We start from the raw sequence: 17,943 nt of genomic DNA, 5'->3' as shown, positions 1-17,943 counted from the left end.
GACTGAACACCAGGAGCAGGGTTGCTGGCACAAGCCTACAGCCGCAGCTTTAGTTCCCCCCGGATCCCACCTTCTCTACCACTGAAGTAGGGAAACACAGGTGTGCTGTGTCAATGGGTTGCTCTGCAGGACAAGCCAAGCTTCTCTGCAATGGAAGGCACTTCTTTATTAGTTCAAAAAGCAAGCCCGACGCAGCCTGAGCTGGATCGCAACAGAGTGGTACAACACTTGGCTCCTAACACTAATGCAGTTGTGGGTCCTTCTGCTGTGTAAGGATCTTTGTGTCCTACAGGTCTGTTTCCTCTTCTGTATAGGAAGGGGACACAACTACTTAAATCTCTTCTTAAAATCTTCTGGCATTTGACAAATCTTCTACACTATTCAGGCAGAAAGCTGTCCCCAGATATAACAGACCCATTTTGAGTGCTCTAAAGTCTAGATTTCGTTTAGGGCAATACTAATGTCAACTGCATCCCATCTAAGAGGAGACAGGCTACTTGTTTCCTATTTCCTAAGATGGCCTAACTACTTCCTTCCAAACCTCAGCCTGTATACGTCAATGTGTCCCCTGGCTGTGATCTGGCAATCTCACATCACAGGGCTGCCTGTGTTTTCAAGGCAGTAATCAGTCATGTGAGGTGCAGCTATCCATAGAGGACTCAATTGAGAGAACAATACATTATTGGGTTCTAAATACTTTCTATACAGAGTTTAAACATGTTTAATACGTCAGCAATGTGACCATATCATAAAGATCAAAAATCATGACTTGTAAAAGAATGATTGAAATAACTAAAGATATTTAATCTAGAGAAAAAAATGACTTGGGAAACACATGATAGCTACTGTGAAGTACTAAAAAGGGCAGCCGCAGGGAAGAACGACTATTTCCTAACACCCATCAGTTAAAATTAATAGAGGTATACTCTGACTTGATATAAAGGAAGATCTTTTTTTTTCTTTTTTCTTTTCTTTTCTTTTTTTTTAACTTTTTGGTTTTATGAGATAGCCCAGACTGAACGCAAACTTGTGATCCTCCTGTCTTGGCCTCCCACGAGCCGGGATTACAGGTATGCACCACTATACCCAGCTTCAAGAATTTTAAAAACACTATCTAGGAGTGTTCAAGTAGTGTCCCATGTCAGTGATTGGGAACAAGTTAAGAGCTAGCTGCTGTCCTACTGGCAGGTGCTTATGGTCTCCTCGGTTACAGTTAAGTTACGAGCAGCTTCAGTCCAATAAATTACTGTCCCCACCACTGGGCCTGTGTGTTGGTTATTCTAAAGAGGAAGATTGGAAGGCAATAACATCAAATCCTGGAAATAGACAGGAGCCTTCATGAAGATGTCCTTTCCGACTCTCCAAATACCCACTCACAAGTGCTCTCAAAAACACCCAGTGCCTTTACTTAGCTTTACCTCCTTCACATATGCTCAATATGAGCAATTTGACTCCCAAGCCTAGGTTTGGCCTGAGTGTTTCTTGTGAGCCACGGTTTTAGGCATAGGAATTGTTGTGGAGGGGGAGCCCCCCTACCTGCAGGGAGCTATAACCATAGAAGTCTGTAGAAGGAGAGGGATTTAAGGAGTTTGGGGCATGTAGGCCTCAAGATGTAGGCCTGGCACCATCACTGTCCAGGAAGGGCCCAGGTCCTATGCTCTGTGCATAGGGGCCATTTGTTCTTGGCAGACTTCAATCCAAGAGTTTGTGTGGACCAGACTAGGGATTAGGGAGAAGGCAATGGCTGCTTGGAGAGAAACCAGGCCCTTCAGTTGGAAAGGATGGTTGGAACATAGCATTGAAGTTGGCTCGGCTTTCAAGCTGTACACGGTGGGCCAGCGGGGAGGTGAGTCCACGGACAAAATGGATCCGAACCAGCCCTGACTGCCCCCCAGATACCAGCCATCCATAGGAGTCCAGGTTTGGGCTGAAACGTACCTGTGAAGAGAAGAGAAAACCGTAAGAACCTCAGGGGTTGTGTCTTTGGGCAAACCCCTGCCTGCATGAGCTTTAAAAACAGATCACCGCACCACTTCAGATCACTTCAGCCCTCAGAAGGCAGAAGCAAGCGGATCTCCGTGAGTTTGAGGCCAACCTAGTCTACGAGGTGACCAGGATAGCCACTGACCCTGTATCAAAACCACCCAAACACCCAAACAAATAAAGTCACAATCAGGATGACTGGACCATGTGAGACAGTCAGTGAATGAGGTCTGTATACCATGACCCAGGAGAGAGAATCAAGGCTGCTTCCCCTCCCGCCATCTCACTGCCTTTAAACCTCTCACTTCACTGATCACAGACACAGAGTGGGGCAGGAGAGATGGAAGACAAGCTCTCACCTTGTGAATAGCTTCAAGTTGCAGCCTGTCCAGGCAAAGCTGAGAATGCCCTTCTCCTTCCTGCATGCGAAGCATCGGTTCTCTACGAAGCAGATTGTGGAAGGAGCTCTGGGAAACATAGGTGGAGTTTCTTAGGACTCCCTGTTACCTAAGGTTTCTATCTGTCCTAATGTCACAATGACTTGTAGTCACGACTTACCAGATCTGTGTCTTGAAAGAGCAGGTAGTGGTGGTTGATGGTCTCAGTGTAGGTCCTCGCCTTGGGAGGGTTGGGGGTCTCAGAGGAGGTCGAGGAGTAGTCTTGGTCTTCAGGGCTGTCCTGGTATGGTATCAGATCTGCTTTATATATAGGCTAAAGAGAAAACCGTAAGGTTAGCATCTGAAATTTTTATTTTTTATTTATAACTGCATGCACTCGCACATACTATGGGATGCATGGGAGTCAATTCTTTCTTCTATCCTGAGGACCCTGGGGAACAAACTCAGCTCAGAGAGGCTTAGCAGCTGGTGTCTCTACATGCTAAGCCAGCTCTCAAAACAGACTTTAAATACTCAACACAAAAGCAGAAAGGAAACCAGCTCACAGTGGCCAAGTCTCAAGAACAGAAAGAACACCCTGAGGCTGGCACAGGGCTGTGAGCCTGATGACCTGAGGCAGAGACAGAGAAGGACTCTCCAAGGTCGCCCTCTGGCTACACCAAACCTCATACACATGAAATAAGTATAATGCCAGTAACAATTTTTAGGAAACATGTTCAGTTCTAACAGGGTAGAGGAGGTTATACATAAGTCCTCGCTACAACAGGACAGTGTCAGAGGCTGGCACGAGCACTAGCTTGTACTCTACCTTGAGCTGGCCAGACTATGATCTAATAGACAAATGTTCATAGACTTACAAATCTTCTTTCTGCAGGTTTCTTGACATTGATTGGGTTTGACGCCATGTCAGGTAAAATAGCTGCAATGAGCTCCCCGGATATATCTCCTGCAGCTACTGTCCCAAGCCAGTCTGAACCTGAAAGACTCTAATAGGAAGAGACATATTGATTTCACCCATCCACTCATTCACTCCTGTGATAATGACTAAATAGTCTGAGGTTGAGGCGAGACACACACAAAAAAACACTCTTGTCCCTAACCATACAGTTACCATACACCTGCTCCTCCTGTGCCCTGAATGGTGTCCTGTTACTGTCTGCTCCTGACTTACTACAGTGAGCGAATGACCATTTCCTGCATACTGAAACTTGGAGAAAGGAGAGGCTCACCCAGACAGTGCCTTTCCGTGGAGCAGTAAAGTAGGCCTTAAAACCAAGGTAACCCGCATCAATGTAATGAATTCCACAGAGCCCGTAACTAGAAGAGAAAGAAAATAAACCTTCCTTTTTCTAAGAGCATTGTTTCTTCCAGAATTCAGATACCTCAGCCAACAAACTCAACCCTCCTTGTCCCACAATCTGACATGCTCCGCGCCCCAACCCGCAGGGCCTGTCCCCAGAACTCATATCTTCATCTTGTCGTACGAGGCATAACAGTTGTCTTGAGCCACTGTGACACCATTGTAGGGGAGCAGCCAGGAAAGCTCTGTACTCAAGAAGCGCTTGATACAATTTATTGGTTCATAAGGTCGTCGAAGATCCCAGAACTTGATTTTCCGGTCACTCCCTGCAGACACCAGGAAATGACTGAAAAAATGGGAGGTGAGATCAGAGCCTGTATGGAAGAGTGGGCCTGCTACAGTTCCCCGCTCCACAGCCCTCGTACTCTGTACCTGTTAGCTTTGCACCACTGAATTGTACGAACAGCCTGGTCATGGGCTAGGAAACACTGGAAGGGGTACAGCTTTAAGGAGCCATCAGAGAGTCGTATCCTTTGGAGGGGCGAGTTAGTGGGAAGATTCCAGAAAACTACCATGCCTAAAGTAGAGATAGAATGTGGAGACATCAGAGCAGCAGTTCTTGACCCATGGGTTACCACCCCCTTGGAAAACCTCTATCTCCAAAAGAATTTACATTACAATTCATAACTGTAGCAACACTAGTTACGAAGTGGCAACGAAATAATGTCATGGCTGGGGTCAGACCACGTGAGGGACTGCACTAAAGCACCCTGACACTAGGAGGGTTGAGTTCTGCTACACTAGGAAGGCTCTGTGGTCTTATTTCTTCCTTTGAGATTCCAGACTGCCTCCTACTCTCAAATCCACACTGCAGTGAAAGTGCAGGACAATGATGACGGGCCTCAGTTCTCCCTCCCAGCTCAGCTCAAATACCCAACCTGACACTAACTAAAAAATGGCGGTGGAATCCTAGACCCACATTTGAAAGGTTTCACTCTGAGTGTATCTGATGGCTGCTACATAGAGAGATTTTTTAAAATTATGTGTATTTGTCAGTGTGGGAGTATGTACATATGTAAATGTAGGTACAGATGGATGCCAGAAGGTGGTTCTGGATCTCCTAGAGCAGGATTTTAAAACAGTGCATATCTGCTGATATGGGGGGACATATTTATAATCTCCGCATTTGGGCTGAGGCAGGAGGATCTGCCTGGGGCACACTGAAGCCATATCTCAACAAAACAAAACAGAACTCCTTTAGAATAGCAGCTGTCAAACTATAACCAACAAATCAGACAGATAGAGTGCTGCCTTCTTTATTTAGTACTCATGCATGCCAGGCAAGTGCTCCATTTCACAGGGATGGAGTTAGACCCTCACTGCATAATGCTCCTTTGAGCCAGCTTCTGAGTATGCAGGCTGGTCTCAAACTCACCGCATGCTTCTGCTCTGCCCACACTGTGTTGGGATGATAATTATAAGCCCCAATACTTGGCTTAGGTGCCTGCCTCAGTAAATTCCAGTGAAACAAACAATCACACTTACTCAGTCAGGGTTGACTGCATATCCAAATAGCAGAATGTAATACCAACAATGGCAAAATAGCTCATAAAGTCTAAAATCCTTTCTATTTGGTGCATTATCTAATTCTTCTGTACAAGAATAATAAAAGTAACAAAGTACAGAGGAAAAGACAACAAATGGCAAACAAAAAAATTTGATTGACAAGGCTGGCAAAGGAGAGGTGCTCAAATGTAATTCAGATAAAAATAAAGGATAAAGGACATTAAAAATCTTATAATAGTTTAGGAACATATCTGTAGCTAAAACCCCTTGTATACATAAACTTAGGGAGTGAAGCATTTATAAATCTTTCTTGGAAAACAAAACCAAAAAAGAATATAGTGACTTGTAGGTAAGCAATGAAAACAACCCAGCAAGGAGCCAAAGGGGCCTGGGGAAGAGAATCATTAGAGCACTTAAAACCACAGCAATTATCTCACACCAGGACTGAGTTCAATCACCAGTCCTGGGAGGATGTAAAGACAGAAGAAGCATGTATCCTGACCAGGAAATACCACCAAGGAAAACAGAAGACGCAAGTGTGATAGAGGAAGGTTAAAAAGGTGCTAATGGCCTGAGCTTTCTGACAGAAAGTCTACTGCTATGATAATTATGAAACCATCACTTAAAAACAATAAAGGCAGGGCTGGTGAGATGGCTCAGCAGTAAAGGCACTTATTGCCAAACTTGGCAACCCGAGTTTGAACCCTAGGGATTAGCTACATGGTTAAAAAAAAGAACCAACTTCCACAAGTAATCTTCAAAACTCCACCCATCACCCTCCCCCCAAATAAATGTAAAAGATATGTAATTAAATATCTTTAAATTATACTTATTTGAGGAACTGGGAGATTATACCCAGGACCTTATGAATATTACAAAGCACTTGCTAACCTTTTACTTTTGAGATATGGTCTAAGATGCCTGGGCATTCCTTGTACTTGGTGCTCCTCCCTCAGGCTTCACAGCAGATGAGATATAGGCCTGCACCGCTAGGCCCTCCAACACCTTCAAGAGAACACTGATCCCCTAGCACTGGAGTCACCATGTGAGCTGCCATGTGGACGCTGGGACTCAAACCCACGTCCTCTGAAAGAGCTGCCAGTGTTCTTAACGGCTAAGCTATTTCTCCAGCTCTCTACACCTTTAAACAGCTTATATAGTATGATCTTTTTTCTATAAACTCGTCTTTCTTTAAACTCCTGTGTGCTTATTTTCAGAGAATTTTTCTCTTTTCTATTTTATAATGGAACATTTATCTGAAGCATATTAATTTCAAGCACACAATTCCATGAGTTTGCTAGCTACTTGTACTAGTGAGATAACCCCACCAACAAGAACCCAAGTGTTTCCATAAATGTTAACATTCCTATGACTCTTTGCATCTATTTTGAGTGAGACAAACAACTTTCTAAATACCATACCAGTAATCATCAGGCATTGTGACTGTGGGTAGTTTCTTCCAGTGACTGTCTTAGATGTTTCCTCATGTGTCAGGAGACCATCACTTTTTTATTGCTGAATAGTCTGTTGTATTTACCAGTTTTGTCCATCTATCTTTCAAACTTCCTGTCTCAGTTAGGTTTCTATCACTGCAAAGAGACACCATGACCAAGGCAACTCTTATAAAGGCACACTTGGTGCTGGAAGAGCTGAGAGTTCTACATCTTGATCTGAAGGCAGCCAAGACTGTTCCACACTGAGTGGAGTATAGGAAACCTCAATATCTACTCACAGTAACACACTTCCTCCAATAAGGCCACACCTCCTCCAATAATCCCACACCTAATAGTGCCGCTCCATATGGCCAAGCGTTCAAACACATGAATCTATGGGGGCCAAACCTATTCAAACCACATTCCACTCCCTGGCCTCTGCAGGCTTTTAGCTATAACATAATGCTAAATTCATTTAGTCCAACTTTGAAAGTCCCCATAATCTATCACAATATTTAAAATTCCAAAGTTCAAAGTCTCTTCTGAGCGTCATGCAATCTATTAACTATAATCCTCTACAAAGTCAAAAATCAAAAAGCAGATCGCGTACCTCCAACATCACAGGATATACATTACCATTCCAAAATGTCAGAGTGAGGAAGTAATGGACCAAAGCCAAGACCAAAACCAGCCGGGCAAACTCCAAACTCTGCATCTCCTGTCTGATGACCAACTCCTTTTCAGGTTTGTTGACTACAATTCTTTCTCTTGGCTGGTCAACTCCATTAGTAGCTTTCCCCAGCAGGTGGCCCACGGCTCTGGCATCTCTAATATCTTGGGGTCGCCAAGGCAACTTTAATTTTATAGCTCTTGTTCCAATGTCTGGGATCCACATGATATTCTAGGCTCCTCCAAAGGGCTTGCATCACTTCTCCAGCTCTGGCCTCTGTAGCACTCCAGGGTCTGGTTGACCCCACTCTACTGCTGCTGCTGTTCTTGCTGGTAATCTCATAGTACTGCACCTCCAAATTTTACACTGGGGTCTTCCACTACAACTAGGGTGCACTTTCACAATCCCTCATAGGTTCTCTTCATGGCGCCCAGCTTCAACTTCTCTGCACGACAGGGCCTTCAACTGCCACTGAAACTGCACATTTACCAATGACCTTTCTTGGCCTCTCACAGTGCCAAAACTCAGCTACTTGTCATGATCCCTCATGCTTTCAAAACCAGTACCACCTGGGTGATTCTTATACATCAAGTTCAACTGCCACCATGATTTCTATCTCTGGACCAAAGCTTCTTTGTGCTCTGAGAACACATCGCAGATTCCACCTCAGTAACACTATCTTCTTAATCACTGCTAATTTCTTAGCTCCAGCGAACCAGCATCAATTGTCTCAGTAACTCTGTCTACTATTGACTCTAAAGCCAGAACCATGGCAGAAGCTGTCGATTTCTGTTGCTTTGCTGGGACTGGTACATGGTCCCCTTGTTCAATTACATCTTCACCAGCTTTCTGTTCAATGATTTTCCTTCACTGCCTAAACTTGGCTCTCCTGAAACTTGTTCTGTAGACTAACCTTGACCTCAAGAGAGCTGCATGCCTCTGTCTCATGAGTGCTGGGATTATGCCTGGTCCTAGGCTTTTCTGTAATTCCTTTTCACAAGAGACATGACTACTATGCCTCAAGATCTGGATCACAAGCCTGTATCTCCCAGCATTAATCTGGATCATATGTATGCCCTCCACTCTGGGTTGTAGTTTGTTCCAGATAGTCAAGCTGAGAACTGAGACTAGCCTTCATAATCCACCCCTTGTCAACCAGACTCACAATCACATCTCCTTCTGACTGAATGAAAACAATAACCAGGTAATAACAATGCCTAACATGATAAAACTCTCCCTTGTTAACTGCAAACTTATAAACAATAAGCTTAGCTGGGTGGGATCTTGCCCTGAGGTCACCACTTCCTTAATTCCATTTAATATTTGAATACAGGATTTAGCTCCATTCTACTTCCTGGTGCCCTTTTAATCTTTAAAGCATATACACTGTGTATTTTTCCTTTCTCAGTTTGCTATGTCTGATCAAAAGGCTCTCCACAGAGTGACCCACAGGACAAAGTCTATGCGAAGCTATTCTGAGATTCCCTTTGTCAATGCAATCTCTTCACTTTAGCCTCAGGCAGACTCTTCAGACAAGGGCAAAAAGCAACTACATTCTTCACCAAAACATCAAAAGAATAGTCTCTAGGACACAAACTAAAATTTTCTTCTGAAATCTCTTCAGCCAGCCTCCCACAGTTCCAATCGCCCTCAACACCACTGTCTTCTATGCTTCTGCTAGGAAGGCCCACTAAACCCCACTTAAAGCATTTCACTGCTTTCCAAAGTCCCTAAATCCACATTTCTCCCAGCAAAAGCATGGTTAGGCCTATCACTAGTCCCTGGTACCAACTACTGCTGTGCAGAGACACCATGACCACAGCAACTCGTACCGTGGCTGGTTTACAGTCTGTATCATCATGGTGGGAAGTGTATGTAGCACTGTGCATGCAGACGTGGTGCTGGTGGAGCCCAGAGCTCTACATCTTGATCTGAACTGTTCCACACTGGGTGGAGTTTGAGCACAGGAAACCTCAAAGCCCACCCAGAGTGACTGCACTTTTTCCAACAAGGACACACCTTCTAGTCATGCCATTATCTGTGGCCAAGCATTCCAACATAGGAATCTACAAGGGGCCGAACCTATTCAAACAACCACAATTACATTAATTTATTTTGTATGTGTGTAGTGTAGCCTGTGTACGAAGAAGTACATCTTGACTTGAAGGAATTAGTTCTCCTCTTTGACCATGTGGGTCTTAAGAATTGAACTCAGGTTTTCAGGCTTGACAGCAAGTACCAATATATTCTGGACTATTTATTTAGCCATCCAACTCTTTAAAAAAGTGTGTGTGTGTGTGTGTGTGTGTGTGTGTGTGTGTGTGTGTAGCTTGTTTGCTTATTTGCAAGACAGGGTTTCTCTGTATAATCCTGACTGTTGCTAGAACTTGCTCTGTAAACCAAGTTGGCCACCAACTCAGAGAACCATCTGCCTGTGCCTCTCAAGTGCTGGGATTAAAGGTGTGTGTCACTGTCAGCCAGTTTAAAAAAAGAAACAAAAACGTTAAATGTGTATGCCATGGGTGCCCTGACCTGCTAGAGGACCTCTAAGGCCCTGGAGCTGGAGTTACAAGAGAGTGAGCTGCCTGACACTGGTGCTATGGTCCTCTGGCAGAGCATATACTCTTAACCACTGAGCTCTCTCCACATTCCCTGCTTAATTTTATTAATTAATAAAATCATACTTATTTTGTGTGTCTGTGACATGTATGGTCCATGCATGTCCGAGCTGGCATGCGGAGGTCGGAGGACACCTAGGAGTTGCTTCTCTCCCTTCTATGTGGGATCAGGGATCACTCTCAGGTCAGCGCCTCAGTGGCAGACATCTTCATCTGTGCCATCCATCTTGCCAGCACCTCCATTTAATTCTGAGTTGACTTTCTTTAAACTAGCAAATATTTAGTTATCTCATCTTCATAAAGGAGTGTACTAAATTATGTTCACATCACTCTTTCCTTTTCTTTGAGAAGAAGTCAAAGATAGCTGGCCTAAAATAGCTATTTTCAAGGATGACCACCAAATGCTCCACTACGTAGCTATACCCTCAACTATGAACTTCTGCTCATCCTGCCTCTACCTCTCAAGTATGAAGACTCCAGGCATGTAACACTATGCCTAATTCACGTAGTGCTAGGGACTGAACATGAAAAGGCTTAAGCCATGCAAAGTAAGCACCATCCAAACCCAAGCACATGTAACGCTTAAAGAGCAACAGGTCTTCGTTCTGTTTTTACCATTATAGTATCCAGCAGCCAGGTGGTGGTGAGGCCTGGTAGGCATCCAAGCCAGGCTAAGGCACTGACCACACTCAGAGGGGTCTGAAGCTTGTACAGACCCCACCTGAAGAGTTGCCAAACACTGGACCTGCAAGGACAGAAGAGATAACTTTAGGGTTAAGAAGTCCTTATTGTTTGAAATAAAACTTTAATCAGTTTGTTTTTGTTTTTTGTTTTATTTTGTTTTAGACAGGGTTTCTGTTTCTTCGTGTAGCCTTAGTGGTCCTGGAACTCTGTAGACCAGGCTGGCCTTGAACTCCGAGATCCACTTGTCTCTGCCTCCACCCCACCCAGTTTCCAATCAGTTCTTAATCCAAAAAGGGACCCATTCCAAAGGGAAAGACTCACTGTAGAATCTGTAAAAAGAGGCTCTTGGAGGACGGTGCCTCAAGTATGGTAACAGGTTCCTCACTCACCTTGTAGATGGCAGGTTTCATAGCATCTGTAGGGAAGGAAGATCGGCGGTAAACATGATGCTCTGCATCCAGAGGGCTGAGCTCTTACTCAGGCCTTGCTTTGAGATCAGGATCTCATGTTTGAGCAATGACTTCTTCATCCTTTTTCTCAGCATATAATTTCTGACCCTATCTCTTCCTGCCTTCACCTTCTTCCCCAACACTAGCTTTCCTTCTGTGGGAACTGCTGCCTCCTCCAACCTGATATCTTCTTTCTTTGTCTCTACAACTTTGCTCATTTACCTAAAACTTTGGTTTTTGGTTTTTGGTTTTTTGCATTCTCTACTTGTTCTTTCCTTATTGACTTGATCCTGCATTCTTATATAAACATGCCCTATTGCCTCCTCTATGGGATTAAATACATAAAGTCAGGGGTAGCAACCCCAGAACATGGGAGATGAAAAGAGAAGTTCAAAATCATTCTCAGCTGCAGGGCAAGTTCAAAACCAGCCTGGGCAACATGAGACCCTGCCTCAAAACACAATAAAAGAAATACACAAGTACCTCCCTTTGGCCCACATCCACCAGGTCACCTCCCTTTATAATCAACCTTTTTTCTTTTGTATGTTTTTGAGACAGGGTCTACCTACATAGCCTTGAACTTATAGAGCTCTGCCTGCCTGCCTCCTAAGTGATCTGCTATAACTAAACTTTCTAAAGAAGTTATCTAAGGTATATCCAGTCCCTACGCCACATGCAGTCAAGAACAGCTAAGAATGTGTCTCAACACATTAGCGGATTGTTCTTTTTCTTTTGGTATTTAACTGTGAGGTTCCTGGGACTGAACTTTGTAGATGACATCATACATAATGTCAAAGGGCTGGTCATGCCTGATTTCCTGTTTCCACCTCAACCTAGTCCTTTGGTCAGACCACCAAATACAAAACCTCCTAGGGCTTATACCCAGATGCCCTCTTCTTAAATACTCAGTACTGGGGAGGCGAGGGCGGACAGGGGTGGGGGATGGGACAGAATCTATCTTTCTTGACTCTTCCTAAAAGATATTGTATGGGGGAGGACATAGATCTCTGGGGGGTCCTGAAATCAGCACTGGGTAAAAAAAAAAAAAAAAAACATCAGCTAAAGGTAAGTACCACCTGTCAGCCTCAACCCTTAGCAATGCTTTACAGTCAATTTCCAAGGGCACAGAATATGGAAGAGGGAGAAATGACTGGTAAAATGTTGAAAGGGTGCAGTTAGTCTGCAAAAGAGAGAGAATTTGAACTCAAAAATGACCAATGAAAGTCATAGTCTTATCATAAAGGCTTAACTGAACATGCTTTCATGCTAGAGACTACACTAGTGGAGGTCACGGGAGGCAGACAGGCCTGTGAGCTCTGGCTACTACCATGGCAGCTATGCAACTTGCCTGGGGGCTGCTGAGCCAGGAGGGCCTCAGGATGCGGCAGACTGAACAGCAGTACCTTCCCATCTGAGCAGGCCAGAGCCAAGAGACCCAGGCGAGGCAGGAGAGGAGCCTGGGGGGTGAGAGCAGATCTGTGCTGAGGCTTGCTGCTTTCAGGTGCCTCTCAGAAAACCCGAGGCTCTGGTCCCTTAAAACATGACATGGGGTTGCTGGAAAAACCCACCCGCCACACTCTAACCTTCCTTCCTCCAACCCTAAGAACTCCCAAGGCTAGCTCAGTCAATTAGAAGTACCTTCCGAAGGGTTTCTGGATGTTCCCATGCCCCGCTGGGGCAGAACTTGAGGTCCCAGATACAGCCACTGTCACAAGCAATCCCATAGACAAAGTGGGCCCTGTTGCCAGGACTGGAGAAAGAAACACAGGGAGACAGTGGGTAGGAAGAGCTTATAACTAATGGAGCTCCACTTCCTTGTCTTGTCTCAGCCCAATACAAGCCCTGCCCGTTTCTCCCTCACCCACCTGCCTGTGGCAGTGTCCCAGCCCCACCTCACCAGCTTTCTTGCTGCAATGTCCCAAGGCCCCAGAGCTGCAGCAGCCCAGGGCCTGAATGAAGCTGGCTCAGTGGGTGTGTCTCATTCATGTCAGGGCTGGAGAAAAGGGCCACATACTGTGAGGCTGCTGACCCTTCAGGCACTGGGCACCAGTCCAGAGCCCAGAGCGGTCCCCCTGTGAAGAAGGACACATCCCAGCGCTCTGGATGTGCTGTGATTGAGCTAAATCTAGAGAAAAGTCAGAGCAACAAAAAAATGTTAGGACAAAATGGAGAAGTTCCATTGGAACAAGTTATGTCTGGCTTAGGCAAAGGTCTAAAGGGCTGGAGAGATGGCTCAGCGGTTAAGAGCACCCAACTACTCTTCCAGAGGTCCTGAGTTCAATTCCCAGCAACCACATGGTGGCTCACAACCATCTGTAAAGAGATCTGATGCCCTCTTCTGGTGTATCTGAAGACAGCTACAGTGTACTTATATATAATAAATGAATAAATCTTTATAAAAAAAGTTAAAAAATTAAAAAAAAAAGGTCTAAAAATCAGAGTCTGGTTGGAGTGGGACTCTGCCACGACTCCTGCTCACCTCCCCCACTTCCTGCTCAGAAAGGAACCCCTCAAATCTTTCAAGACTTGGTTTCATGCTAAGTGAACTGGCCTCCCAAGACCCCCAAGCCTCCCTGGGTCCAGCTTGCAGAGAAAGCTGACCACTGTATTAGAGAGGATCAGCCTGCTCCAGCCAGGAGTCCATCCTGAGCATTACAGAGCTCAGCACTCAGGAGAGGAAAGGGCTAATTGCCAGCCCCTGAAACATGAGTGTTTCCTACTTCTCTCTTCCACTGTCAGGGAAGAAGAGAAAGGCTAAGCTGCTGCTGTCTTTTACCTGTTTATTCGGTAGATTGTGCCGTCCTCAGGAATCCCTTCACGCTGTACAGAAAACAGGGGAGACTTCTCCTCCTGGGGCAGGTAGGGAGCCGCTTCACTGTGGGAATCAGAAATGTCAGTCTGAACCGACAAGATTGCTGTCCCAGGATTCCCATCATGATCCTTAGAGTTCTATCACTTGTCTGTCATCTCCTTCAAGCCTTATGGTGACTAATGCTGTCAGCCTGACAAGACTCAAGTCACCCGCTAGGCAAGCCTGTGGGCACACTTGTGAAGGGTCACCTAGATTAGGCTGGTCTCTGGGCATATTTGTGAGCAATTTTCTTTATTCAGTTAATTGAAATAAGACAATTCACCCTAAATGTGGGCAGCACCATCCCATAGGCTTGGGTCCGTCTCGGACTACATAAAATTAAAGCTAGCTGAGTACACACACCCACTCTTCTCTCCTTCCTAACTGTAAATAAAGTGTAACTAGCTGTCTCAGGTCTGCCTCACCATGATGGACTACAGCCTTGTCCTGTGAGACAAAATACATGCTCTCTCGTTAAGTTGCTTTTGCCAGGCCAGGGCATTTTTATCACAGCAAAGGGAGGTGATACAGCGTCAGAGTCGTCAACTCAACTTACAGTTCAGATAACAACTGCCACTTCCAGGCTACTGGAATCCACTCAGCAAACTCCCAGAATGAATGCTGCTGCTCTCGGCTAGAGAAACAGAAGCGTCGTCAATGGAAAAGGAGAGGAACTCTTCAATAGCACTGTCTAAGACCATTTTCCAGAGGGTGGGAATGATTTGTGGTTTAGAGGTAAGTAGCTACCAGCACTTGAAATGTGGTTAAGAATTAAGAGATTGTGCCCTTTTAACACTGTCCCTTAGTAATGAACACCACCACCACTCCACACATAAGCAAGGGCTTCTCTTTCTAGGTCCTTATACTTCCCCTTCCCCCGCCCTGTCTTTATTCCCAATCTCACAGGTCCTTGGTGAGGTGGAGGCACTTCCAAACAGGAGCCATGATGTAATTGGGTAAGCCATTGGGAGCCATGCCCCGGCAGTGTGGTTTCTGTTTCTAAGGATCAAAGTAAAGAAAATATAAAAAGAACATTCTAGGTTAGAGAAAGTCCCAGAAGAGAGCTTTCTTTCTCAGTGTTTGAATTTTCCTTGGCATTACATATCCTACCAACTATCCTATCAGCCTCTAAAGAGATCTGTGCTCCAGTTACTCTATATCTATTAAAACATTCTCTGCTCGCCTTTCTCCAGCCTCCACAACATTTGGCTCAGAGGTCTCTCCTACATGTCCTCAAACTCCCACCCTGTGGGACAGCGTCACCTATTCCTCCCACACTCAGTATTCCTTTCTAGACCCCCTTCCTCTGACAGGTCATGTTGAGGAGGACACCGCCCTGGAATCTCACCCATGGCCCAGGGATGATTATCACTTTTTTTTTTTTTTAAGATTTATTCATTTATTATATATAAGTACACTGTAGCTGTCTTCAGATACACCAGAAGAGGGTATCGGATCTCTTTACAGGTGGTTGTGAGCCACCATGTGGTTGCTGGGAATTGAACTTAGGACCTCTGGAAGAGTAGTCGGGTGCTCTTAACCGCTGAGCCATCTCTCCAGCCCTGATTACCACTTTTAAGTCCCATTATAAAGCTAGCATCATTATAAACTTGACTCAGTCACAACTTTTTTTTTTTTTTTTTACAAATTGTAGGCTACAGAGCTATATTTAGGAGTAACGCAAAAAAGGAAACTAAAAAATTCAATTAAATTAAGAAATAAATAGGTCAGACATGGTGTTGTGTGCCTTTAATCCCACTACTTAGGAGGCAGAGACTGGCAGATCTAGATTTATACAGAGAAAACCTATCTTGAAAAACAAAAATCAAAAAACAAACAAAAAGAAAGAAACAAAAAAAACAAAAAACAAACAATCAAACAAACAAAAGAAAAGGCCAAGTATGCCTCTAAGCCCAGCATTTAGGGAGGAAAGAGACCCAATCTTTAAAAAAAAAAACCAAACCATACACACAATGGAGAATAGAGGAGAGATTCAAGGTCTAGTCCACACCTTAGCAGACATGGCCACAAGTTTGCTTGTACATGTATACATGAGCAAGGACACATGTGTGTGCAGCCTTGTCTGTCTACCCAACCAAGTTCCTGTTTAAGCAGGGTGTAGTGTCCACACTGGTAATGCAGGACTAAGAAAACTGAGGTAGGAGATGAGTCTAAACTAAACAGTACAGATACTTTTAAAGCCACAGAATTGCACATTTTTAAATGTTAAGTTTATGTTACCGATACTAATCACAAAAACCAAACAAACTAATCACAAAAAATCAAACAAACAAAACTAGTGTGTGTTGGCACCTAGCTACCTAAGTCCTTTTGTCCTCTCCATCAATCTCTGTACATTATTCCGGACCCCATCTTCTGCTGCTGTTGCCTTCTGTGAAATCTGAACAGTTAGTATCCCCCTCATCCCCCCATGTCCAAGTCACTTTGTGGCATTCAGTACACTGAAAACTTTAAGAAGCAGGATCCTTGTTCTCACATGTGGTCTTCAGTAGAGAATACTCCAGGATGAGCAATCTATTCACTACACTCTTCCCTGTATAGCCTCTCCAGTGCCTCACATTTTTGAAGTTTTTCCTTTTGTTGTTACTATTTTTGGCTAGCCATGGGTACTCAGAATGCTAAAATTCCCATTTTCCCATCTCTTTGTTGTTAATTCACGTTACCCCTGCAGCAGGTCCCCGTGGGGTGCTTCGGGGTGCGACAGGCTCAGGATCAGATGAGTTCTCACTCGGGGCTTCACTCTCTTCCTCATCCTCACCCTCGACCTGGAGAACAAAGTCTTCATCCCGAGCACGTCCATCTTCTTCACCCTGAGAGGCTGCTTGCCGGGTCTTCTTCGGCTTCGTGGGGCTGCTCACCTTGGGACTCTTAGGCCCAGACAGCGGTGCAGGCAGGGCCGTGGAGAGTTCTTCAGCTAGTTCCTGAAGATACAGAAGTGCCCTGTGGGACAGGGTGGAGTCAGAGCCATCCTCACAAGCATTCAACAGAGCCCACATTTCTAGACTTTATTACTGTTTTATTGATCTCAGTAATGCTGTGAAGCAGCTACCAGTCTCCCCTTCCCTCCAATAGATGCAGAAATAGAAATCCACGGAAATTAAGTGACTTGGCACAGGCAAGCCAAACACCAAGGAAAATGAAAGGCTTTCTAACACTAGGCTAGTGCATCTTTACCCTACCACATAGAACATAAAGGGCAAGGGAAAGAAGGAAAGGCACAGAAACACTGAAATAAATTGAGTGGTAAAAGCAATGAAGACCTGGGGGAAGTCTGTGAAAAATGTGATGGAGAGCCAGGTGTGGTGGCGCACGCCTGCAATCCCAGCACTCGGGAGGCTGAGTTGGGAGGATCGCAAGTTCGAGGCCAACCTGGGTTGGGCAGCGACACCCTGTCTCAAAACAAAAACAAAACAAACAAAATGTGATGGAGTATGAAGTACAGAAAGAAATTACTTAGATACAAGTTAGCAACACATACCACAGAAGTGGCTCTTACGAGCTAATGGGTTGCCCCCACCCAGAACCCAGATACCACCCTACTTACCTGATACCTCACCAATCTTCCCATCTCTCCAACCTTCCCACCTCCCCACCACCCCTCCACCAGGCAGTGCGCCACAATCCTTACACTTGGGCAGCCCTTCGGCGGGGTCGTTCCCCAGAAGGGGTCTCAAAGTCCTCGGGGGGCCTCTTTGGATGTGGAGACTCTGGCTGATCTAGGCCTTTGGACAACTTCAATAGTAGCAGGTCTCCCTTGGACTTTTGACTTCGTTTCTTAGGCATGGGGGTGGACAGAGGGTTGGACTGATCTAAAAGACCAGGAACCAGAGGGGCGGATGGAGGTTTACGTTGCTGAGGCCTTTTAGCGCCTCTTGGTGTCCTACCACCTCTCCTCCCGGAAGGCTTTGAGGCCCTAGGGTTTGAGACCTTTGCCATCTCTGAAGAAAGATCTGTAGGGAAGAATATGGTC

The 17,943-nt window shown here is 45.1% G+C and overlaps 1 protein-coding gene across 16 annotated transcripts in view; it reads right to left on the bottom strand.

The window, feature by feature from the left end:
• Positions 1-146: 146 nt before the first annotated feature.
• Positions 147-17,943, bottom strand: part of Gtf3c2 (general transcription factor IIIC subunit 2) — a 28,043-nt gene continuing 10,246 nt past the window's right edge. For 4 of the 16 annotated variants that reach the window (XM_063261864.1, XM_063261865.1, XM_039112168.2 and 1 more), the window contains 18 exons: positions 17,602-17,923; positions 17,234-17,362; positions 16,637-16,913; positions 14,857-14,951; positions 14,509-14,586; positions 13,878-13,976; positions 12,999-13,226; positions 12,740-12,851; positions 12,450-12,558; positions 11,042-11,067; positions 10,584-10,713; positions 4,114-4,258; positions 3,866-4,027; positions 3,611-3,698; positions 3,239-3,367; positions 2,542-2,694; positions 2,343-2,450; positions 147-1,938 (listed from right to left, as the gene is read on the bottom strand). In XM_063261864.1, the coding sequence (XP_063117934.1) occupies positions 1,720-1,938; positions 2,343-2,450; positions 2,542-2,694; positions 3,239-3,367; positions 3,611-3,698; positions 3,866-4,027; positions 4,114-4,258; positions 10,584-10,713; positions 11,042-11,067; positions 12,450-12,558; positions 12,740-12,851; positions 12,999-13,226; positions 13,878-13,976; positions 14,509-14,586; positions 14,857-14,951; positions 16,637-16,913; positions 17,234-17,362; positions 17,602-17,923 (2,609 nt within the window). In that variant the 3' untranslated portion in view covers positions 147-1,719. Of the gene's footprint in view, positions 1,939-2,342; positions 2,451-2,541; positions 2,695-3,238; positions 3,368-3,610; positions 3,699-3,865; positions 4,028-4,113; positions 4,259-10,583; positions 10,714-11,041; positions 11,068-12,449; positions 12,634-12,739; positions 12,852-12,993; positions 13,227-13,877; positions 13,977-14,508; positions 14,587-14,856; positions 14,952-16,636; positions 16,914-17,233; positions 17,568-17,601; positions 17,924-17,943 lie in introns of those variants that run through there. The other 12 variants (XM_063261866.1, XM_063261867.1, XM_039112172.2 and 9 more) reach the window with 8 other exon arrangements.

Source organism: Rattus norvegicus, chromosome 6 (genome assembly GCF_036323735.1).
Source record: "Rattus norvegicus strain BN/NHsdMcwi chromosome 6, GRCr8, whole genome shotgun sequence".
Taxonomy (NCBI): Eukaryota; Metazoa; Chordata; class Mammalia; order Rodentia; family Muridae; genus Rattus; species Rattus norvegicus.
The sequence above is the reverse complement of the archived record's forward strand: the minus strand, read 5'-3'. Positions and strand labels throughout refer to the sequence as shown.